The following is a 23886-nucleotide window of genomic DNA, read 5'->3' as shown; positions in this document are numbered from 1 at the left end:
AAGGAAAATTTCAAAAGATTTTACTTTACTAAAAGTGTGTTGCCTTTATAAGTTTATCATATTGATAAAAAAAAAACTTTATATTTTGAGAAATAGTTGTTTATATCATTGCAACTTTTTAATAACTTTCGCCTTTTTCACTTAGTTCATTGTTCTGAGGAAATGCTCATGCTTTACAGAAATGGAAAAGAATGTTTGAGCTACTCAGTAAAAAACTATTTTTTAAGTCACATTCATAATGCTGTAAACAGGCATATAGAAAACTGGGGAAGAAGGTAGTATTCTTTGTATATGACATTTTCAATACCTGCAGTCTCTAGGACTGCATTCGTGGTCCTCAATACTATACTATTTTAGGTTAAAGTTTTGCTTATTATTAATTCAGGTTTTGTAATTTAATGTTTGTGTTTGACATAGTAGATGATCTTGAGGTGGCTTGTGGGGTAGTTGAAAAGTGAAATGTTCACATCATCGATACACTTGTGTTTTCAAGGCCCTGCCATCAGGCATGCCTTGCCACTGTAAGTACCCCGCCTGCCTCAGTTTGGCAGCATTATTAACCCACCTGTCCCTTCTGAATTTGCTCACAGGTACTCGTTGAGCACCTCCAACTCCTCCATCGCTGCCCTCCTGTGCGCCCTTTACCCACACTTCCCTGCTCACAGCACTGACAACCGGTGAGCCTCATCATTTTATCCTCCATGTGGTTCTTTCTTAAGCTCCTGAGGGGATAATTTGGTTGTTCTTTGTTCCACGGACTCATTTCCAAATTAGCTTTATTTTGTTCTTGAACTTAGTTATCTTTCTGGCTGAATCTTGTAAAAAGTGTCTCTCAACACAGTACTAGAGCAGAAGAGAACTTTGGCTAACTCTGATGGTCAGACATCCATCCACCGTACCCAGTCAGCAGGTGGCTTAAGCCCAGCAGATGGCCAGCAGGTTATTCGTAGGGAATCAGCCCCTGCAGACAACATGTTTCATGCTGTCATTATTTCTAAGAGAGAAATGTGCCTGATTTAGTAGCAGTGTCTGTATATGAATTCCTTTTTTCCTTCTTTTACTTGAATGGCGGTAAATTTTGTGTAAGTGACATAGGAGGGACAAGAAAAGCAAAATACAGCAAAAAATAAGAGTTGATCTAGAAGTGCAGTGAGCAGTGCAGTGAGCAGTGCCGCTCACATGTGCAGAGGCAGCCCGACAGCCCAGAAGCTCCACCTGCAGGCACAGAGGGCCACCCGCCCGTAGTGCCTGGGTCCCGCAAATGGAAGGTGGGGGTTGGGAGAGCCGCTCACATCTCAGTGATGTCAAAACCAGGGTGCTCCATTGCAGGCACCCCAGCAGCCCCAAGGGGTGTTCACAAAGCCATCACTGAACTGCCCTGTGACCCACAGTGGGGTAAGGGTTACTGTTGCACAGAAGTAGTCTGACCTGGGGTCCAAGCATTAATGATTGGTGATGCATAAGAACATTGTTGTTATACCAGTGTTGCTCAGACGTGTGGTCTTGCTGGTCAGTTTAGGGAGGGAAGCCTTTTGAGTTAAGATCAGCTGTTGGGTAGGGCGCTGTGGAGCCATGCGCGAGTTGCCAGCCATAGGGTCAGTCAGTTTAGTTCTTAAAGGGGTATGGCAGTATGCACCAAGAACCTTTATGTAACAAATACCAGGTTTTTTTTTTCTGTTCATGATTGATTTTGTTTCGATAGATTTGTGGTGGTGGTAGACATAGGTGGGAAGTGGGAGGGTGTGGCTATAAGCAAAAAAAAAGTGAAGTGTTATCCATCAATGGGATATCTTAAAATGTAAAAAGTTTTTGTGTGTTTAAATTCTAAAATATAAATTTTAAAGTTTAAAAATTTGGAAACTCAGCATACACACACAAAATCTTGTCACGATCTTCACCCATTATTTTTGGGGGCACTGTATTCTAGGTGTGTGCTTGTGTGTGTGTACATCCTTATAGAAGAGCTTTCTTATTGAGGAAAACTGACAGTTTTTCTTCCCCTTCTCCACCAACCCTTAAAAAAAAGAAATAAGTAGAAGTAAATCCCTTAAGAGGTGAAAAGACATGCCTGTGTAGAACAGGAAAGGGTATCTGAGAACTGCTTTTGTAAGTGCTCAATTTATTCCTACTATATGTTTTTATGTTAAGGTAATTTTTATTTCCCTGTAAAACCTCGTAACTGAGAACTCAGGAATTCTTGGGTCAAGGATTAAATGTAAGTCTTTAAACAGAACTTCCCTGTGATTTCTTAGTTGGATCCCCTCATCTTCCTTCAGGGTTGCTGTCATTGGAAGATAGCACTGTAGTGGCTGTGTGGTTCAGTTCGTCAGTCATAGCAGATTGTAGAGTTGCGCTGTTGTCATCTGTTGGTCACCTTCTATCTGTTCTCTGCTCACAGGTATCATCTCCAGGCTCTACGGCACCTGTATGTGCTGGCTGCGGAACCACGGCTGCTGGTGCCTGTGGATGTGGATGCCAACACACCCTGCTACGCCCTCTTGGAGGTCACCTATAAAGTAACTCTCTCCGTCGTGTGTGTGATTCATTCCCTCACCCATCTTGGCAGGTCAGGGTATTTCCAAAGTGTTGTCCTTTAAGAGGTAACAACAGTGAGTTGAACTTTTGTAAAAAGAGAAGACTTCAGAGTCTCCACACATCCTACCACCGGCTGTGCTCATTTACAGTCTGAGGGCTGAGACCTTGGGGGCCGACAGCTGTCCCTTCATCCTTACAGCTTGGTAGAGGGTTCCTGCTAACTTTACATGGCTGGTGGTAACCTGGGTAGGACTGTTGTGATTTCGTTAGCAGAGTGTTTTAAAGCCCAGGGTCCTGTGTTGGACGAGAAGCCTTTGATTTAGAGGCAAGTGGATTACACATCACGTACCATTTCCTTCAGTCAGAAAATGATTAAGTATCTACTGTGTGTTGAAATCATGCTAGGCTCTGGGGCATAGGATATGATGTTGTCTTCTTCCTTTGTGTCCACTGGAGAGCCAGGCATGATGCCATAAGAATAGAGTGGTGTTTGGACGCATGTGCGAGAGGCGGGGGTCAGGGGATGTTCTGTCCAGCTGAGGTTGCCGAGGTGTGCCCATTGTGGGTGCCTTCCCAGCAGAGACAGCATGAGGCCGGCCAGGGCAGGACTGCAGCCCCGAGCATCAGGTTGGGGCCCAGGGCCTTCAGGCTTGAGCCTGAGATTCGAGTACCAGAGAGGACCTCCTGCCACCTGTCAGTCTGCCAGCTCAGGGGCCGGGGTGAAGTGGGGAGCGGGGGTGTTGCTTCTTGCAGCACCCTCCTCCACAGTAATTGCAGCTGTTCTCTGACATTTGCGAAGGGCACTCAGTGGTATGAGCAGACCAAAGAGGAGCTGATGGCACCCACCCTTCTTCCGGAGCTCCACCTCCTAAAGCAGGTATGTGGAATGGGACCTAGGGAGCTCTGTCCAGGGGTGAATTCTAGCAGGGCAGCATTCAAGACAGTGGAGCAAAGGCCTGCACTTTCTCAGTGTCTGCAGGAGATTGGGGAGCAGCCCCCACAGGAGCTGCCAGGGGGATGCATGGGGTGGGATGGGGAGGTGCTTTACTGACTGGTTGGGTGGCCTCTGGCATGACTTGTGCACACCATTGTCTGGAAGGGGCTCCTCAGCCTGCCAAGATCTCTTTCCAGCCCAGTGTTCTTACTATGAGAAGCATGAGTTATGTTTTGTCAGAGCAACACTTTTTCAACATTGGGTGGGCCCTGTTTTCATCTGTCTCGGCAGATCAGAGTTAAAGGCCCGCGGTACTGGGAGCTGCTCATCGATTTAAGCAAGGGGACGCAGCACTTGAAGTGAGTACGTTGAATTCTCAGCTATATCTGGGAAGTAGCTGAAGTATGTGGGGAGGTTTTAAAGTGCAGATTATTGTTGAGAGTGGCCCTTGTCACCCATCGGTCTCATCCGGGACAATCCATACAGTACATATTAAACACAATGGTCTGTGTCTTTGAAACAGAGATTGTGTTAGAAAATGAAAATTTTAATTTAAAAATAAAACCCTAAGTATTTGTTTATTAATGAAGAAACTTGAAATTACTTAGGTTGGATGATAATAGAATTAATTGTGTGGAGCAATAATGAGTGAATTCATTTATGAAAATAACGCTCATGTGTCTACAGTGGGGTTTCTGCAACGGCTGACATTTTTTAGGTCACATCTTCTCTTGCATCTGTTTACCATTCTCTTTTTAGATTGTTCTAATAAAATTAAGATTATGGTAGGTTGGTTTTGGGTAGAAGCAGTCATGCACAAGTCATTACTTTAACGAATGGAGTGTGTTTATTTTATACCTGTGGTGATACGTAAATTAAGTCTTTATATTTCTGGAAAATTTAACAAGCTTATCAAAGTTCTCTAGTTTGGTCCCAATTTCCATTTCCCTCAAACTATGTAATAGCTGTATTCTGTATTGTTGTCTTTAAATTTGCAGCACCATTTTCTTTCTGCTGCTGCACACTTGTCAGTACATACTTTATACCTCTGTGTACCATGCACAGTGCTTGGAGGTACAGAGGACATGGAGACATGTCAGACAAAGTACTGCCTTTGATGCTCATGGTTGAGCAGACAGTCACATGTTTTCTTGTTTAATACGTTCTTGTGAATCTTGATACCAAAGAAAGACAACTTCCTTTTGGCTTTCTCATAGGGACTGATTTAACTTTAGACACAGTATTTGATCGTTTGTCTTCGTGGCAAATGGTAAAGACTTTGCCTCCTGTGAACATGGTATTGGGAAATATGACATTTCTGGCCAAGAATCTCCATAATACCTCATATCAATACATTCTTATTTTCTTTCAGGTCCATCCTTTCCAAGGACGGCGTTTTATATGTGAAGCTCAGAGCAGGCCAGCTCTCCTACAAGGAGGACCCAATGGGGTGGCAGAGCTTGCTGGCCCAGACTGTTGCTAACCGGAACTCTGAAGCCCGAGCTTTCAAGGTGGTGTGGATAAATGAGAATGGAAGGGCTGCACACCTCACTCACCCACCCTGAGTGTGGGCTTCTATGGTAGCGTTCATGACCATCAGCTGGACCTGCTCCCCCTTGTCACTGTGGGTGGTACAGGCTGAGTGACGCAGGGTCTGTTTGCTGCGTTAAGTGACAGCCATGGTAAAAGGCCATCTACCAGGACTCTAAGGCTGGTTTGCCTCTGGTGGCAGGGAGCATCACAATCTATCTTAACACTGTAAAAATATTAGTTTAATAATTTTACTTATTAATCCTCCTATTTGTCAAGATTTACTTAATTCATGGTAAGAGTAAAGATTTTTGCAAGGTAGCACTCAGTTCCATTTTTAAACCTTTTGTTGTTTAAAGCTCAGTGAGAATGAAGTGAGGGCAGGTCTAACTTTATCTTACTAGTTGGCTTTGTTCTTTTAGTGCCTAATGCTAGTACGATAGTATCTAGAATGAACAGAATTTATGAAGCAATCGCCTTCCCATGGGGGCCAGCACATATTTTGCTTTACATTCTAGAACGCTGATGTTTCCAGAATTAGAAATGTGTTCCATGATGCACCATTACCGTTTCTTAGTTTGACATCAGTTTTCAGGAATTCCATGAGCAGCTGTGCTCCTGCTGGAGACACGCTGGGAAGCTGGGGAAAGTAGTTGCAGCTGAGGTACTTATGTAGAGGAGAAACGTGGCCGGTGGGCCAGCTCAGGCAGCAGGGAGGGCAGTTTGTGTTTTTCCAAGTGAGGACACGGCAGTTTATTTTAATTCAGCTCATCTAATTCATTTTAGGTCAGTTACTTGCGACCGAGCCTTTATGATGGTTCCCAGGGTTTAGGTAGATGGGTTTGACATCAGTGACTTTTGTTTGGCAGTATTCCATAAGGCGTTGATGAGATAGTTCTGGAGGACTCTGGGACAGAGTTTAACTTAAATTAGCACTGTTACTTCTTATATAAATTAGAGCCCATCTCAGAAACCCTAATCCAATTTGTAAAGAAAATAGGTAAGTTTAGACTTGAGTTTGAATGGGGAAGTATATAAAAATGAAGACATCCAAATTTTTCTGCCTGCTGGGAATTCAGAAGTGAAATATAAACCTTTGGGAAATGGTAGTATATCCATATTCCATTTTCAGTCTTGAACTTTGAGTGATATTCTTTTTTTTAAAAAAAAAAAAAGATTTTTACGGTAAAATAAATGTAACATAAAATTTAGGGTCTTAACCCTTTTTATGTGCTGTGCACAGGTCGGTGCTGTTAAGAGTGCTCATGTGCAAGCAGTGCCACCACCCGTCTCCAAGACGCTTTTCACTCTGGACAGCTGAAAATATGTCCCCATTAAGCAACAACTACCCCCTCCTCCGCCCCCAACCCCTGGCAGCCTCTGGTCTGCTTTGTGTGTCTATTATTTTGATGACCTAGTACCTCGTGTAAGTGGAATCACACAGTGTTTGTCTTTCTGTGAGTGGCTTGTTTGAGCAATATTCTTTTTTCCTTACCTTTTCTGTAACAACCTAGTTTGTTTTTCAGTTAGTCAGTGAAGGAGAGGCAAAGCCCTTTGTGGGTGAGTTGTGTTAGTATTGGCCTTTTAAGTCAGTAGCTCGTGTTCGCTTGTGCAAAAAGCTTCATGTAACTTTGAGCAGAACACTTTGATGAAGCTCTAGCAAATTTGTACACCCTTAGGTTTTGTGGGATCATTGCGTGAAAAAAGTGATTGGATTTCTTAGAACTTGCATATGTTACAGTTTGAAGAGTGAAGAAAATAATCTTTGTCATTTTACTTATATTTGTTATTGGTTGGTTTGTTCTGTAGCCTGAAACAATTTCAGCATTCACTTCTGACCCAGCGCTTCTGTCGTTTGCTGAGTATTTCTGCAAACCCACTGTGAACATGGGCCAGGTATGTATGATATGCTTTGCTCAGCTCCAAGACTGGAGCTTGTTGTTATGTCTGCCTGTGGACGATGCCAGAAACATAGGTACTACCCGTCTTTGAGATCGGCCTTCAGGCACATTGTGTGATTTTTGTTTGGCAAGTATAGATTTTCCATAGCATAAAACTATTAAATTCAGTAGCTTCTTACTTTGATAGAAGAAACAACTTCAAATTTCTAAGACACTAGTTTTGATAGGTGAACTTTCTATGTCCCCTTTTGTACCGATTTATGTTTTCAGTGTCTGCTGCTCTTCTCATTTTTATGTAGTTTTGTTTCCTTTGTATTTGATAACCCTTCTTCCTGTTGGTCATTAAACTGTTGTTTTTGGGGGTTTCAGTTGCCTAGCAAATCACTGACTTAATCCATTGTTGCAGATGGTAGAGTTTGGATGCGGGAATTAGGCCATCTGGGAAGGATAGCCTGTTGCCTACCAGTATGTATGGCCTTGGGAAGCATTTCCAGCCTCACCAAGGGGCAGTTTACTCATTTCTAAAAACGAGACTATAGTAGAGCCCACCTTATGTTCTTGTTTCGAGGGTGAAGGAAAATAACCTTTCCCCCTTCTCACTTAATCTTCACTGTGTACTGGCAGACCTCAGAGACATTGCAGGTTTGGGTATAGACCATGACGGTAAAGTGAGTCATGATATTTCTGCTGGTGGAGAGTCTTGCCTTTGATTTATTAAAGGCATGACGTCTGCGAAGTGCAATAAAGCAACGTCTGCCTGTGTCGGCCATTCGACCACTTGGCCACTCTGGCACTCTGCGCAGCGTTTTACATCATCTCTCATTTAATCCTTACCCTTAGGGCAAGTTCTTTATGGTTACTATTTAGAGATGTCACTTACCCAAGGTCACAGCTAGTAACCACAGAGAGTGCACTCAAGGCCACAGGTCTCTAATGAAGACCTGTGCCCCACTCCTAGCCCCAGCTGGACGTGGCTTTGCTGCCTCCCCCAGGCTTGTTCTTGTTCAGTGTTTCTCCTGCAGCTTTGTGGATGCCAGGTCCCCTTTCTGGATCCTGCCCTTGCTAGCACAACCCAGGGCAAGTCTCTGACCTCTTGTTTATTTATATCACCCTAACTTTCTCCTCTACAGCACATACTTTCTTAACTGTTCCTTGGGACTTAAATTTGGTTGTGTTTCATCATTTAATGTTGCATGTGCTCTGGTTTATAAAGAGCCAGCTATTGTGCCCTTTGCTGCTTTTCTGCAGAGCTAAGACTGGGCACTGGTAGCTGCCATATAGCTGGTTCTTGAGTTGACTGGAATGCACACTGAAGTGCCACAAACAGCTTCTTATTTTTCATAGAAGCAGGAAATTCTGGATCTCTTCTCTTCAGTGCTCTATGAGTGTGTCACCCAGGAGACGCCGGAGATGCTACCTGCGTATGTGGCAATGGATCAGGTATGGCCCAGAGCCTGGCCCAGTTCTGACAGAGGTAGCCTGTGTTTCAGTAACACCCTGAACTGTGAGGCGAGGTTCCTGAGGGTCCATCTTTTTAGTTTCTCATCTCGTTTAGAAATTCAAAAGTAAAGCCCTAGGAAAGATGAACACTCTGTTCATATCAAGAAGCTTAGCATTTAGCACAGCAGGGGTCCTTGGTGGCTGACTTACTCTCACGTTGCCCTTCTCCATGTCTCCCCTTGACTGGTGGTGGCAGATGGCACTCCCTCCTCTGTCCCTCGTTTGGCCTCTTGGCACTCCGCAGTGGCCACTCCACAGCCATGCTCTCGGCTGCGCTCTGAACCTGCGCTCTGAACCTGCACCCTGCCACCCACTCGGGTAGCTTTCTAGAGGAGTGTCCCCTCTGGCTGCTGCCACAGTGACTCTGCAGATGAGTCCCAACGCTGATTGGGGTATTGTTTGGCCTGACCTGACCATGTCCAGGGACCCAACTGTGGGCCTGTTCGGCCTTCTATTTTCAGAACTCTGGAGCCAGAAGGGAGCTCGCATGCCCTTATTACTATCACCCAAGAGCTGGCCCAGTAGGGCCTTGTTGGAGGGATGGGCCACGTGTCTGCACTGGGTGAAGGGCCCTTTGTGCGGCCTGCATCCAAGCAGGGTGGGGCCCTTCACCTTTCAGTGGACTAGTGGGCCATGCCTGAAAATATCCCATGTCCCCTATGAACATGGCGGTCAGGGCGGCCTTGTTCACATGATGCACTCTGTTTTTTTTCCCTTCAAGGCTGTGCGGAGACTGGGGCGGGGAGAGGTGTCCGAGACAGCGGAGCTTTGGCAGATCAAATTGGTGCTGGCCTTCTTCAGCTCCAGAAGCCACCAGGAGCGGCTGCAGAGCCCCCCAAAGCGAGGCTTCTTTATGAGCTCAGAGTTCCTCCCGGTAGTCAAGTGTGCAATTGACAATGCCCTGGACCAGTGGCTACAAGGTAACGGAGGTGCCTCTGCTTTCCCGCTCTCCGGTGTCCTCAGTGGGAGGCAGGCGGGTATGAGGGCAGGCCGGAGGGCCTCCAGCTCACTGTTGGCACTGCTCGTCCGCTGCAGTTTCTGTAAGATGTTTCACTCTGCTTTGTAAACCATGGTGAGAGTATACTGAGCATTTTCTGTGTCTCTTGATACTTGGTTTCACTTTCTTCAGTGTCAGATTCCATTTTTTTTTCCAGCCTCTATTGTTTCTTAGGGGCATGGCACCTCCCTGGCACCTCCCCGAGGCCAGTGGCCATCTTCTTCCCTCTGTAACCTGTACCTCTGCCATACTCCGAAATGGTGTATGCTCACTGAGCAGACGCTTGTTTTACCAGCTGTGAGTCTTTAGAACTTTAGGCGGCATGTGATGGTAGTTTCTATCCATGGAAGGGCTGGCTTATGATGGCAGGGGAAATGTGGTCACACAGAACAGTGTCTAGGTACGTTTGCCCACCTGAGAAACAGCAGAAAGTTGTCAGATATGTGCTGTGCAGCCAAAACTGGCTTTTAGTAGTCAGCTTCTTGATCTTTTCCTTCTTTTCAGTTCATGCAGATGCTCGCAGTACACATTGGACAGCGGCCTGCTTTGGGTGGGTGCAGACCCTGGTGACAGCTGTGGTAACAGTTCAGGATTTTTTATTGTACTAGTAATCAAGAACCTAAGATTTTGAGTAAGTTAAGAACTACCTATAATACTATGAAGTAAATTTGAGGATTATACATGGAAACAGCAATTTCAAACTCCTTGTGTGTATCGTGAACACCTGTGTTCCGTCTGTAATTTCCTTGTAGAATTTGAAAGGTCCTCTAGTCGAAATTGTTTAAAAATTAATTAATTAATTTATTTATGCCTACAGCACCTGGTCTTCCTAGGTGGTCTCCCATCCAAGTACTAACCAGGCCCAACCCTGCTTAGCTTCTGAGATCAGACATCAGGCTTGTTCAGGGTGGCATGGCTGTAGACCATGGGCTGTAGCTCCACTGGGGCGCGAATCCAGGACCTTCTGCGTATAAAGCAGACGTGCTAACCACTACACTGTGGAACTATGTCCTTGAAAAATTTTTTTAAATACAATTTTTGTACTCATGTCTGGGAAATTTACAAGTTATTTCATAGTTTTCAGTGTTCTGTCATCATGGAATTTTGCATGTGATCACGTCCAGCAGACCTCTGCTTGATGATAGGACACATGTCTGCAAGTCTCTGATTCACTGATTTCATACAGTGCAGTGATACCGGTGGCAACTAGAGCCTTCTGTGATGGCTCCCAGGACCACTTCCTATAGCTCTGTGGGGCCCATGGTGCTCATGGCGTTGCTTTGAGCCACCACTTCAGCTGCCACCCTCATTGGCAGGAATGTGTGTTTATCGTCTAGTGAAAAACCATCAGTTTTTAAAACTCATAAATCAGTGGTCTCCACTCTCATAGGGACTAGGCAGCCATTTATTGGTTGTGGCTGGATAATAGTAACCTCCGTGGGGGTGTGGAGCCTGTGCTTCAGCGTGGGAAACGTTCTGATGTTGTTGTCTTAAAGTCACAGATGCACATGTGGACTTCCAGACCACAGCTGTTAAACCTGAAAGTGCACTGGGTTTTTGTATGGATGTCTCCTCAGTGAGATTTTCATCTTGAGCCAAGAAAATAGGTTAAGAACCTAAAGAAGTTTTGTTAACTTTTAAATATTTTTTTATGGAAGATTTGAAGTGTAAGACAGAGCAAACAGAATTGTTTAATAAGCCCCAATACCTGGCTTCAGCAGTTACCAGAGTTCTGCCATCCTTGTATCGTCTGTACCTGCTCCACTGCCACTGTTATTTTCCAAATTGCACCGTTTCACATCTCCACCAGCAGGGGGTGTTCTACTTTGTCCTAGGTGTCATTTTAGATTAGTTGGTGAGTATGTAGTGGTACCTCATCTAGTTATAATTTGCATTTCCTTGGTAACTCATGGTGTTAACTGTTTTATTATGCTTTTTTGTTACTCATATCTCCTGCAGCATCTTTTTAAGTCTTTACTCATTTTTAAATTGGTTGTCATTTGATTATTGAGTGTAGGACCTTCTACAAATTCTGGCTACAAGTTATTTGTGAGATGCTTTGCAGATTTTTTTCTCCTACTTTTTGCCTATTGTTTTTTTAAGGGCAATTTTGATGAGCAGAAGTTTAAAATTTTGATGCAGTCTATTGGTTTGTTTTATATTTGTTGCTTTCTGAGCTCTGTCCAAGAAATCTTTCCTACTCCATGTCATTAATTTTTTTTTAAAGTTTTCTATTAAAAGCTTTACAGTTTTAGCTTTTATATTTAGATCTATGGTTCATCTCAAATCGATCTTTTATGTGAGGTATGAGTTGAGGTTTAGGGTTTTTTTTTGTTTTTTTTTTTTATTCCCCAAATACAGATATCCAATTGTTCCAGAACCATTTGTGGAAAAGACTTTTCTTTCTAATAGAATTGCTTTGGGGCTTATGTTGACAATCAGAGGCCTGGATCGGTATGAGTCTGTTTTTGGACTCAGTTCTGCACCGTTGGTGTGTTTGTCTGTCTTGATGTCAGGACTGCAGTGTCTTTAATTACTGTAGGTTTAGCAGAAAGTCTGAAATCTCGTAGTGGAAGGTGGCATTTTGAGAGGGAAATTGATAGCACTGAGTGCTTACACTGTGAAAGAGGGAAGATCTCAAGTCTCCAATCCAAGTTCTTTTTTTGGGAATCTAGAAGAGAAGCACAACAAACCCAAACAGGAAATTGTGTTAGTGACTGTGACAGACCCTTGCCTCGAGCCCAGCATTTGACCCATTGAAGAACAGGGTGACCTTCAGGAGCTTCACCCGTGGATACGGGGATGTTCTCACCCAGGCCTGCAGCAGACATGTTGGCTTGCACCTTGCAGCCCTGACTTGAATCAGAGTGTGTGCATGTTCCCATCAGTCCCCATGGCAGAGCATGTCTCACTGGGTGGCTCAGGCCTGCTTTGTTGAAACAGTCACTGTCAGGGGGACAGGAGCACCTGCTGCCCCAGACCAGGGCTGCTTAGAGCGTGATCTCCGAGGCAGCACTGCCCTGGAGCTTGTTAAAAATGCAGATTTTCTGGCCCCATAGGAGAAATTCTGGGGATGGGGCCTGCTCCAGACTGAAGGTTGAGAACTGGTGACCAGGCTACATAGGATTCAGTTCTCGGGCTGACACCAGCCACCTCCATTGTGACACAGCAGAGGGAAGAGTGGTAAAGTGAGTGTTTGGGAGACACCATGGCATTCGACTGTGCTTTAACAGCATTCTCCACAGTCTACAGTTATGCATGTGCTTGCGCCCTTCTTTGTACAGTCTCTTTCCCCATGACATTACACTCTGCAATGACAGGCACTGTGGTCTGGTGGCCACCATAGCCCTGCTACCCAGCATAGTGCCTGCCTGGTACACAGCGCGCACTGAGTACCTGAGGAGGGATGTGGGAGAGGAAGAAGTTTGGACGCAGGTCTGCAGCCCCCTCTGTCTCTCGCAGCCGGGGGCGACATGTGCGTGCATGCCTACCTCAGCGGACAGCCCCGGGACGAGTCTCAGCTGAGCGCGCTGGCCTGCTTCCTGGTCTACCACTCAGTGCCGGCCCCGCGGCACCTGCCTCCTGTTGGACTGGAAGGTAACCATGGACCCTCCCTTGGCAGAGCCTGCACTGACACTTCCTTTCTCCTGTCATGGTGGGAGGCATTTCTAGTGAGTCATTTTTTCTAGTGAGGTTTTGGTGGGTGTTCCTTTTTGGAACCTTTTCTGGGGGGAAAACTCTGAATTTTACACGTGTGTGGACTCTATGTACATTCAGAAAGGATGGCTTCTTCAGAGTCCAAACACCTGTATGTACTGATACACTCAGTCTTCACATGACTCTTCTTTCTCAATTGATTTTTATGAAAGTTATTTTCAGTTGCTTTTCTATTCTATATAATTGTGTGTGTCTCTTTGTGTGTGTGTATATATGAATAGTTTCACATTTGGGTTCCTTCTGAAGTACAGAATAGATGAATTTAAATTTTTATATCAAATTGTATTTTTTACAGTGCATTAGGGAAATTCACAATTTAATTTCTGTCATTGAGTGATTGTTCTCAGAGGGCAGGACGCCAGCTTTAACATGACTATGTCTGAAGTACCCCTGAAACGGGATTGCAGCCCAGTCTCTAGAGGCGTGACTTTCCCCCACCTGCATTTCTGTAGGGAGCACAAGCTTCGCTGAACTCCTCTTCAAGTTTAAACAGCTGAAAATGCCCGTGCGAGCTCTGCTGAGGTTGGCGCCTTTGCTCCTTGGAAACCCGCAGCCGATGGTTATGTGATCATGTCTGGCGGAAATCTGCCCTGAAACGTGACTTCTCCCCAAACCTGGGACCAAACGACAAAGCTAGAGACATTTGTAAGTTTTATAATATACCCAGGGGGAACGGGCTGCACAGCCCTCAGTGTGCTTCAAAATCTGAGTGTTTTCAATATTGCAGAGACTCGGTTGCTGTTGGCTTGACCTATGATCTATAAGTGAGTTAAAGTTTACTTTTGTAAATAAAGTTTTCCGCTTTGTTTTCAAAACCCTTGATGACTCTCGTTTGGGGTTTCAGAAACTAGAGCAGTGGGAGCTGGGGTGCAGAGTGATTTTACTATGGTGATTCAGGTGAAGTGACTTTATGCTCAGAAATGCAGTTTTTAAAGAAACTTTTAAAACTTTACTTTCTGCATCAGCAAAAGGGCTTCTAGCGTTCCCTGAGATGTCTCAGCTGTCCTGTCTAAAGTGAGTCTGTACTTCCTGCACCAGTGCTGTTCACCTCAGTGCACTCTTCACCTCACACGGGAGATTTATGCCCCAGCGAAGACTCTCCCGACATGGAGCCACTCTGAGCAGAGACAGTGGGGGCCTCCCACTGCAGATGGGGCTTCTGGAAGTGCCCACTTCTACCCAGGATGTCAGCTGTGCACCTGTATCAGGTTTCTGGACTAGATGATGGTGAAAGGTGACTATGTAACAGTGCCCAGCTTCAGGATTCCAGTGCAGAAAGAAGACGGCTCCCTGTGCCCTGTGCCCTGATTGGCCATGGGGACCATAAACTGGTAGAAGCTGCAGGATCTATCCAGTGATTTCACACGTTCGTATCCTGAGTTGTGTTTAGCTTTAAAAGTAAAAGTTAGCACAAATAGAAACATTTCCATTGAGACTGTGGCAGAAACTCACATGGGCTTTGCCTCTTCAAAGGGGCTGGTGTTTCCCAGGAATGCAGTTGAACGCTGAGCCTTCTCTCTAGAGCTCGGTACTCTGCCTGCCCCAGGGATGTGCTCCAGCGTGGCATGCATGGTAAGGTGTGCTGGCCGGGAGGGCGAAATGTGCCACTGTCACACTTGAACAGTTTTTCTTCTCTGAGTAAAAAAGAAAGGAAAAAAAAAGGTAGATTATAGAAACACCATTGGAATCAGAATTTGAAGGACTCTATCTAGGCAGCAGTGGCTGTATCTTTACTCCCACTTGCTTTTCTCTAATGGAAGAATACCAAGAAGTCAATTGCCCACACAGGAACTCCTGGCGGAGCGAGGACAGCCCTTAGAGTGCTGGCAGCAAATGCAGAAGCCAGGTTTTCTGAAGGGGTGCATCATGAGTGCACCGAGGGCTAGAGACGGTGCTGGCTTGTGCGGTGGGTGTGCTTACATCCGTGGGGCCAGGGCACACCCAGGCAAGGTGCTCCTGTGCAGGCATGCCAGGATCATCCTCAGAGAATCGGTTCCAGCTACTTACAGGGTCTTGAAAATCTTGACGGGAGCCCTCACTGTCAAGAGTGGTTCAGCCTCCTCAGAGCCGTGGCAAAGGAAGAGCTGGGGCACATGCCCAGCCCAAGTGGCTCCGTACAGTTTCTGCCTATTGGCAGGAAGCAGTCAAGTCCCTCTGCCTCACATGGCTCCTTTCCTGTGTCCACAATGGGGAGAGGGGGACTGGATGCTGGGTAGTGCTCGTAGTGTCTGTCACAGCGTGGCTTCTGACTGACTGATACTCCCCACCCCATCTTTGTGACTTGCACACATGGAAGCTGTGGAATGGCCTCTGTAGATGGCCATAGCTGAAGGCGTAGTCTGGTTGTTGTTTTCCAATGGACGTTGACATCTGCACAGAGGCAGGGACTTTCGGACTTAGGCGTGGAGCCAGGCCCCATCAGGAGGGGACCGCTGGGCTCAGCCCACAGAGCTTCCTTGGTGCTGCCCCATCTTACTTAGTCTCGAAACCATTCACGTCATAGCTTATGGTGCAGGGCAGGTCCCAGCCCCTTCTGTTATACCTGCACATGACCAGGCAGATCAGGCTGCAGTGGACCCGTGGTGATCCCCAACCCCTCACCCCACCCAGTGTCCCTCCCAGTCTCTCAGTGTTCCTTCCCTGGTGTCAGAATGACAGTTCCTGCTCTCATTTGATGGCGTCTGCTCTGTGTCCTCCCTAACCCCTAACCCATTTTTAGCTCCTCTGAACAATTTAAGGATAATCTTTTATAAACCAAATTGAGCCAGGTTTTGCTTTGGAGTCAGTCTAAACATCTTTTACTAGCGAGTTCAGATTTATTAATAAAAATAACATGACTGATTTCAGTTGTGTCTCCATTTTTACATTATGTTTAGTGTGTTTTTTATATTTACTGTGTCTTTGTTTTGTCTGTTTGCTTTTTAAAAATCGATATATTCATACACTTAGTGGTTAGGATGGCTCACATTCCTGTGAGTACAGTTAATACCCACATCTTCATAGCACCCTGTGGACCCCTCTTGTTTCCAGCTCTGGTGGCTCCCTGAGACCTCCCACCTGCCCCCAGCACCCACTTGTGAGTCCTCCCTCTGTTTCTCCCTCTCTCATTCTGCAGTTCGGAGTGTATGGTGCCACCCCTGTGTCAGCCTTGGATGGACACTGGCGTGCTCCGGTGGCCGATGTTCCCACCATCTGTTCACCATCCAGGCTGCCTCACGGGTTGTCAGGAGGTGTGCTGAGCACAGCTGTCCCAGGGGCTAGGACTCTGGTCTCCTCTGGTCTCCCTCTCCTCAACTTTTCCTTGGCTTCTTCCAGTCATTTCCTTGGCCTCTTCCGGTCATTCCTTTGGCCTCTTCCGGTCATTCCCTTGGTCTCTTCAGGTTCCTTCTCCTTGGTAGTCCAGATCTTGTCCCAGACTTACTGTCCTTTCTCCTTCTGCCTGTCCTCAGTCTCCATAGAGCCTGGGGCTCTGGTCCCCTGGTCCCCTTGGAACTCCCTCCACGTTACTGGTAGACTTTCCAGGACATCCAGGGGTCAGGGACCTTTGTTGGCTGACACATGTGGGAAAGTTGGGAGCCAGTGTGCCACGGGCTGCTGTCTGTCCTCAGGTCTGAGGAAGCTGGAGGCTTCATGCTGGAGAGTGGAGGGGGCATGGGAGCTGCAGGAAATGGAGAAGTGAGATCAGTTGAGCCCTGCCTTATGGTGCCCGCCCTAAGGGGCTCAGGGCAAGTCAGCCATCACCCTCATGTTTGTGAGTGACCAGATCTCAGTGGGCCCCAGTCATGGCTGCCTTTTTGATTATTGTGGTAAAAGTGCTGTTCTCTTGGAATTCTGAGATTCCATATGTATATAGCCATCTTGGTCTGCCAGTGAAAAGTCTGCGGGTTAGTTAAACTTTGTGGCAGCATAGTAGTCTCAGCGCTCAGCGGGCAGTACAGCGGGCAGCTCGGGCTCGGGCTCGAGCTCGAGCTCAGGTCTCAAGGTCACCTTAGCACAGCCTCTGCCGCAGGAGGGGCTTCTGTGCCTTGGCTTCCAACGCAATCTGGTATCAAACCTGAATTTAAACCAAAGAAAAGACATTCTGAAGTGACTCGAGGGAGGTGGTCATTTGCTGTAGGCATGTTGTCTTGTGCACATCTTCACAGTTCTGCTGTGCCTTTGCTTCCTCCCTCAGCAGTCCTCTTCTTTCAGAGGCTAGAGAGCCCTCTGTCTCTGACACAGCCTTCAGGGGCCCCGTTCAGGGTAGCTCTCTTTTATGTGCTGATGTGTTGGACTTCGTCTTTCCTTGGGGCACACTTCCCTGCCTCAAGAATCTCTACGGTCACCATCCCTTTTCCAGATAGGATGACCTCAGTGTTTTCAGCCCAGGAGGTGAATGCAGGGTACAGAGGTCCGGCCAGCTGACCTTGCAGAGCCCCTTCCTCACATTCCCTTGGATGACCTGTGGCCCCTACACCTGCATCCTCCTGGATCACCTGCCTCCCCCACACCTTCACTCCCCTGGTCCACTTGCCGCCTTCACACCATACTCACCTGGACCACCTGCTGCCGTCTTGCCCCCTGGGAGCCTAGGGGTCACACTGGCTCCAGACCCAGTGTTGTGGGCTCTGGGCCTGGATCTGAATGGGAAGCACTGGAGTTCCTGGGGGAGGGCCCTGATCCAGCCTGGGTGGCCCAGCTTCCCTCCCCATTACCTCCTGGCAGTGCTCCAGGGTGACGTAGGCTCGGCCTTGTCACCTGGAAGAACTCCGTCAATAGCCTTAGGAACTCCTTGTAGGACCAGAGTCAGTCTGTGCTCTTTGCCCAGCAGGGACTGGAAGGTGCTGGGGTTGGATGTGGGGCCATCCTCCTGCGCGTCTGAGGCGCTATAGCTGTCCGGAGTCAGGGAAACCTGTCCTGGTCACAGTGACAACTCTTAGCCTGAGGGACAGCCAGTGTCCAGGCAGTGTGTCCATGAGAGAGGGTCATGGCCGGGGGGTAGCAGGACCGTCCTCAGCCAAGAGCCTTTGTGGGCCGTGCTGTGCCCAGCCCAGCCGAGGCTCCCAGCTCCTGCCGTGTCCCACGCATGCCCCCTCAGTCACTTGTCTTGGTAGCAAGGGGGCTTCCTGGCTACTCTCCTCACCTCTTACTCATGGCCCTCCTTCCTCATGACCAAGCAACCCCTGATGGTTGTGTCTTCTCCATGGTTAAGGGGAGCCCCTGCTTGGGCCCCTGGGCATGCCCACTGGGATTGACGGAGGTCACGGGGGCTGACTGGGGTCAGGTCCCGAGGAAGAAGTGGATCCTGTTTTAGAGGTGTCTGGGCTGCCCAATGCAGCTCTTCCACATGGACAGCAGGTACTGCGGCACGGCACAGGGCAGGGGTGCCCCAGGGTCTCAGGAGGGTGGGGAAGGCACTTGGGTACCTGCCCCTTTCTCCCTTCAGCATTGGTGCTGTCCATGTACCTTGTCAGATAGGAAACTGGATGATGACCCTCTGTAAAGGAAGGTAGAGCGGTGAGGAGTGGAGCAGCCCTGCTAAGGGGTGGGGTGCAGTGCGGGGGAGCACATGGGCGGTCAGAGAGAAGGGAACCGGAACCTTCTTCCAGGCTGTCTCGTGGCATTGGAGGACTGAGCGTGAACACAGGGATGCTGCTGCTCCTGCCACCGGCACAGGCAGAGTGGGCCTCTACGAGGCGTGGACTGTGCTGATGAGTGTTTGCTGCAGGGACGTGGCCCACTCGCAAAGCTTAACAAATCAGCCTCCCCAAGGCCTGTGGCTGGGCCTCTGGGACACCACATCCTTGTCACTTTGTCATACTTCCCTGCCCCATGTGATAACTGAGCACCCATGTGGTGGTGGAGAGTTTGTGGTCCCCGGGAACATAAGGCATGCTGCCCTCCCCTTCCTAGATCCCCTCACCTCCTGCAGTCAATGACCTAGCAGGCATGTCTGAGATTGGAGTTGTCCCTGGAGGTGCCATTTTCCAGCAAGGACTTGGGGATGCCGGGTCCTGTCTGCCCTCCACTCCTTGCCCGGGAGCATGACATTTGCACAGCAGGGAAGGTGGAGGGGTCCAGGTCACAGGCCTGCTCTGCCCCTTTTCCAGTCAGCCTGGTCACAGAAGAGTGCTGCCCAGCAGCCCTGTCTGTGATGGCGGGATGCTCTCCATGCTGTCCAGTGTGGCAGCCATTTGCCACACATAGTGATGGAGCACATGGAGTGTGGCAGCCAACTCCTCCAGAGTTGAATACTCAGCCCCATTGTAACTTTAGAACATATCCACCCCTGCGCCGCCCCCCTCCCAAAAGATCCCACCTGCTCATTTGGAGTCCCTCTCTGTTGCTGCCTCCATCCCTAGGCAGCCACTGATTTGCCCTCTTTGGAAATTTCATATAAATGCAATCATGTGATGTCTGTCCTTTTACATCTGGATTCCCTCACTAAGCTTAATGGTTTTGAGAGGTCTGTCCACGGCATAGCACGTGTCAGTACTTGGTTGCTTATGACTGCTGAATTGTAACCTACTGTGAGGATGAACTAGGTTTTGTTTGTTTACTAGGTGATGGGCATTCGGGTTTTTTCACTTTTCGGTTATCATGGATAATACTGTTAATTTGTGTTCAAGTCCATGTGTGTATATATGCTTTTGTTTCCTTCGTGTGGATAACAAATGCAATTGCTGGGTCATATAGTGAATTTATGTTTTGCTTTTCGAGAGCCTGAGGCGATGCTTTTCTTTTAAACAACTTTATTGAGATATAGTTGTTATGCTGTGAGACTCACCCACTTAGTGTGCAATTCAGTAGATTTAGTATATTCACAACCTTGTGTGGCCATCACAGCAGTCTAATTTTAGAACACTTTTCATAACCCCAAAGAAGTCCTGCACCCCTTAGCTGTCACCCCCAGTTCCCTTTGCACCCTCCCACTCTCAAGCCCAGCTCTACATAAACATGACTCGACTTCCAGTCTCTGTAGCTTTGCCTATTCTGGAATGTCACATAAACGTAATCATAACACATGTGGTCCTTTGTGACTGGCATACGTCCTGCAAGATTCATCCAGGTTATATGTGTATCAGCACTTCATTGTTTTTATTGCCAAATAATATTCCATTGCATGGACGCACCATGTTTTACTGATCGATTAATTCATCAGTCGATGCACATTTGTTATTTTTTCTGTTTTTTGCTTATTATGAATAGTACTGCAACAATCGTTGGTGCGCAAGTTTTTGTGTGGATCTATGTTTTCATTTTTCTTGGACTGGAATTGCTGGGTCACATGCCATTAACTATATTTGACCTTTTGAAAACCTGCCAGACTGTCTCCCAAAGCAAATGCTCTGTTTTACATTCCCACAAGTAGTGCGTGAGGGCTAGAGTTTCTTCACATTCTGTTCTTTTTTTGTTACCATTACCTGTATTTTTTTACTATAGTCATCCTAGTGGGCGTGAAGTGGTACTTCATTGTAGTTTTGGTTTGCATTTCCCTGATGGCTTGTGGTACAGTGTTTGTTGGCTGTTGGCATAGTATGTCTTCTGTGGAGAAATGTCTATTCAGATCCTTTTTCAGTTTTTAAATTGGGTAATTTTTTTTTTTATGATTGAGTCATAATGGTGCTTTGTGTATTCTGTATATAATTCCTTTATCAGATGTATGATTTATAAATATTTTCTCCTATTTTGTGTTTTGTCTTTTCACTTTCTTGATGGTCTTTTTGAAGCAGACGTTTTAAATTTTGATGACGTCCGATGTATCTTTTTTCTCCCTTTGGTTGCTTGTGGTTTTCGTGTCATATTTAAGAAATGACTGACTACTCCAAAGTCATGGGATTTATGCTTATGTTTTCTTAATAAAACTTAAAAGTTTTAGCTCTTACATTTGGCTCTGTGATTTACTTTGAGTCGATTTATATTCTTTGTACGTAACCACATGTAGCCCAGTTGTCCTGGCATCATTTGTTGAAGAGATTCTTCTTTCCCCATTGAAGGTTTTGTCACTCTCGTCAAAAATAGTAGGAAAGCATTTAAGCAAACAGAACTGGCTGTAAGTGAGACGGGCTGCCTAGGAAGGTGCGGGTGCCCTGTCTGAGGTATATTAGCTTAAATGGCAGCACTCAGGATCACGGAGAGACGATGGTTATGGGGAAGAGGGTAGGTGCCCCCTCCCCCTAGGCTTTCCAGCTCTAAGGTGCTGTGATTTTTGTGGGGTGGTGGCAGAGTGTGTGTCTGTGTGTGAGTCAAGTTGGGTAAGGGGGTTGAAGTGCTTTCTTCCATCGTTTTGAGCAGCCTCGCTTTGTGTCTATTGTTCACTGTAGATCAGTGGGTAAATTAGTTTGAAAAATCAGTTTGAAAAACTAGATTTCACTATTAAAAGTCATTTGAAACTTAGTCATTTCAAGCCCTTTATTGGTAGATAAGAAAGCAGTGGCCCTGAGAACACCAGGGTCCAGCCCAAGACCACACATAAGGACTGCGTGGCCGGCACCAGGTCCCGTGGAGCTCTCTTTTCCCTGGGAACCTGGGTGCTGAGCTTTGGGTGGAGTGAGCCACAGGCTCTGCATGCTTTCTTCTGGTTGGTGCCCTGTGACACCTCTCTCTGACACTGTTCCTGACCCTGTCTGGGGCTGTGGTCTCTGTCTCCAGTCCCAGCCCCCTGAAGGGTTGTCACTGAAGCCAGGCTGCCCTTCAGCTAGGCTCCTGACTCCATGTTCTTTGGGCCTCAACAGCAGGCAGGTTTCTTCTCGGTGAGATATGACTCCGAAAATTTTTATTTCCTTGAAATCTCCTGCATAAATAGTGGGAGGGAAGGCAATTTGGCCTCGTTACTACTTGGACTCCGAGACAGACGCTTCCTGGAACCAGTCATCAGCATCCATGGTCACCCTAGCACAGAGCTGCAAGCCAGAGGGCTCGAGAGGGCGGCTGAGTCAGGGGGACCTGCCATCACCACCCTGTGCACTTTCATGTGATGGTTGGGGTGGGGGGTGGGCTGGCACACTCCAGGGGGTCACAATCTTGCGATGTTTCAAAAGAAGAAATCCCAACTTTTATGTGACATCTCCAAACTTCAAACAATGGCAAGAAATTTAAAAAGTGCCCAACAACAGACGATTGGATCAAGAAGTTATGGTTCATAGATAGTGGGATATTGTTCAGCCATAAAAAAGTGAAATCTTATCATTTGCAATGACATGGATCGACCTAGAGGGTATTATGCTGAGCAAAATAAGTCAGACAGAGAAGGATACATACCATATGATTTCACTTATATGGAGAACCTAAGGAACAAATGGAACAAAATAATTGAAAATGGACCCAGATATAGAGGACAATCTGGTGACAGCCAGGGAATAGGGAAGACTGGGAGAAAGGGGTGAAGAGATGAAGAAGTACAAATTAGTAGTTGATAGATGGTCTCAGGGATGGGGAGCACAGCACAGGGACTGCAGTCAGCAGTCAGGTAATGGCTGGGTGGAGAGCCAGAGGGTGATAGAGTAATCAGGGAGATCATTTCATAAACTATATAAATGTCTAACCAATGTACTTTATACTTGAAACTAATAATAAAATACTAGAAACAACAAGGATGTTCAATGAAAGGCACCCAAGACTCGCCAGATGCTGAGTTCTGCAAGGCTCTGAGAACCACGAGATTGTGCATCCAGGGCGGCAGGCAGTGGGGGACCTGCTGGAACCCCTTTCTCCCCTCCTCCTACCCTTCAGGCCTTTTCTATGCAGGGCTAAGTCGAGCGGGTCTTGCTTTTCCTTGAAAACACCCGTTCTCTCAGCCGTCCTGTGACTTTGGTGTTTAATACTGCAGATTCTGGAGCAGCGCAGGGGAGAGCCGCCATGTCCTCCATCCCTCTTCCCTCTGTGGTGTCTGATGTAGCCCTCCCAGCAGGAAGGTGGAGTGAGGTAGGGGAGGGGGGTGGCTTAGTCTGTTGCCTGAGCTTTGGACTCCATTCTCACTCTTCTGTGATGGCAGCATTGTGGTGATGCCATGTGGTGGTGACAGTCATTGTACCCGCCCTGGCATTGGGCTCTGCCCGTTTTTCTTTGAGTTTGCCAGTAGCAGAGAGCAGCTGGGCTCTTTCTTCAGCTGAGACACTGGGAAGGAGTCTGTGGGTTTCCTCACTCCCTCCTCCCTGGTGGGGCTTGGAAGCTGATGAATGTGCCCTCTGTCCCTTGCCCCTATACCTCCAGACCCCTCTCTGCATTTGGTGCCCACCGCCACCTCACCTGGCTGTCTCTGCCAGGGCAGGTGGTGGTAGGGTGCTGGCTGCCCCACACCCCATTCTTTCCATGGGGTGGGAGGTGTTGCTGTGCATCTGGGAGGAGTCAGGAAGATGGCTCTCAAGGCCCTTTGAGGACCACAGCAGGAGCTATACATGGTTTGTGGAAGGGAGGAGTGCGGGCAGCACGTGTGGGTTTGGTAGATGCCAGCAGCTGCAGGTGGAAGAGGAACCCACTTTCTTGAAGGAAGTCTGATTGGGGTCCTGAGGGCACCTGCTGTTTGCAGAGGCTGCCTGTCACAGTCACACCATTTGCCCCAGGGAAGAATGGGATCCCACAGAGGTACAGCCAGTGGTGATTGGTGCCAAAACCATGGGACCTGCTGATTTCCAGTGGGTCCTGCCCTGTCCCACACACACAGGCAGCATGGTGGTGCCCAAGGACCACTGGACCATCACTCCTTGGGTCCTGGGTTCTAGTCATTCTGACCAACATGAATAACTGGGCCATCCACGTTGTGCCTTGAACCTCAGGGCACAGCAATAAACAGA

At 47.4% G+C, this 23886-nt stretch overlaps 1 protein-coding gene and 1 pseudogene across 4 annotated transcripts in view; one reads left to right on the top strand and one right to left on the bottom strand.

Annotated features, from left to right (window-relative positions):
• ANAPC1 (anaphase promoting complex subunit 1) overlaps positions 1-15960 on the top strand; it is a 72166-nt gene extending 56206 nt beyond the window's left edge. Inside the window, exons 39-49 of one of the 4 annotated variants that reach the window (XR_001596681.2) lie at positions 591-677; positions 2399-2516; positions 3335-3412; positions 3761-3828; positions 4842-4980; positions 6809-6895; positions 8245-8340; positions 9122-9320; positions 12860-12994; positions 13567-13759; positions 14080-15960. Coding sequence is in view for 3 of the 4 variants with exons in the window: in XM_016142880.2 (XP_015998366.2) it covers positions 591-677; positions 2399-2516; positions 3335-3412; positions 3761-3828; positions 4842-4980; positions 6809-6895; positions 8245-8340; positions 9122-9320; positions 12860-12994; positions 13567-13682 (1123 nt within the window). In the remaining variant the exon portion in view is untranslated. Of the gene's footprint in view, positions 1-590; positions 678-2398; positions 2517-3334; positions 3413-3760; positions 3829-4841; positions 4981-6808; positions 6896-8244; positions 8341-9121; positions 9321-9901; positions 10178-12456; positions 12563-12859; positions 12995-13566; positions 13930-14079 lie in introns of those variants that run through there. The other 3 variants (XM_016142880.2, XM_036224062.1, XM_036224061.1) reach the window with 3 other exon arrangements.
• Positions 10206-10321, bottom strand: LOC118605843 (annotated as a pseudogene).
• Positions 15961-23886: the final 7926 nt, after the last annotated feature.

Source organism: Rousettus aegyptiacus, unplaced genomic scaffold (assembly GCF_014176215.1).
Source record: "Rousettus aegyptiacus isolate mRouAeg1 unplaced genomic scaffold, mRouAeg1.p scaffold_m13_p_7, whole genome shotgun sequence".
Lineage (NCBI taxonomy): Eukaryota > Metazoa > Chordata > Mammalia > Chiroptera > Pteropodidae > Rousettus > Rousettus aegyptiacus.
The sequence above is the reverse complement of the archived record's forward strand: the minus strand, read 5'-3'. Positions and strand labels throughout refer to the sequence as shown.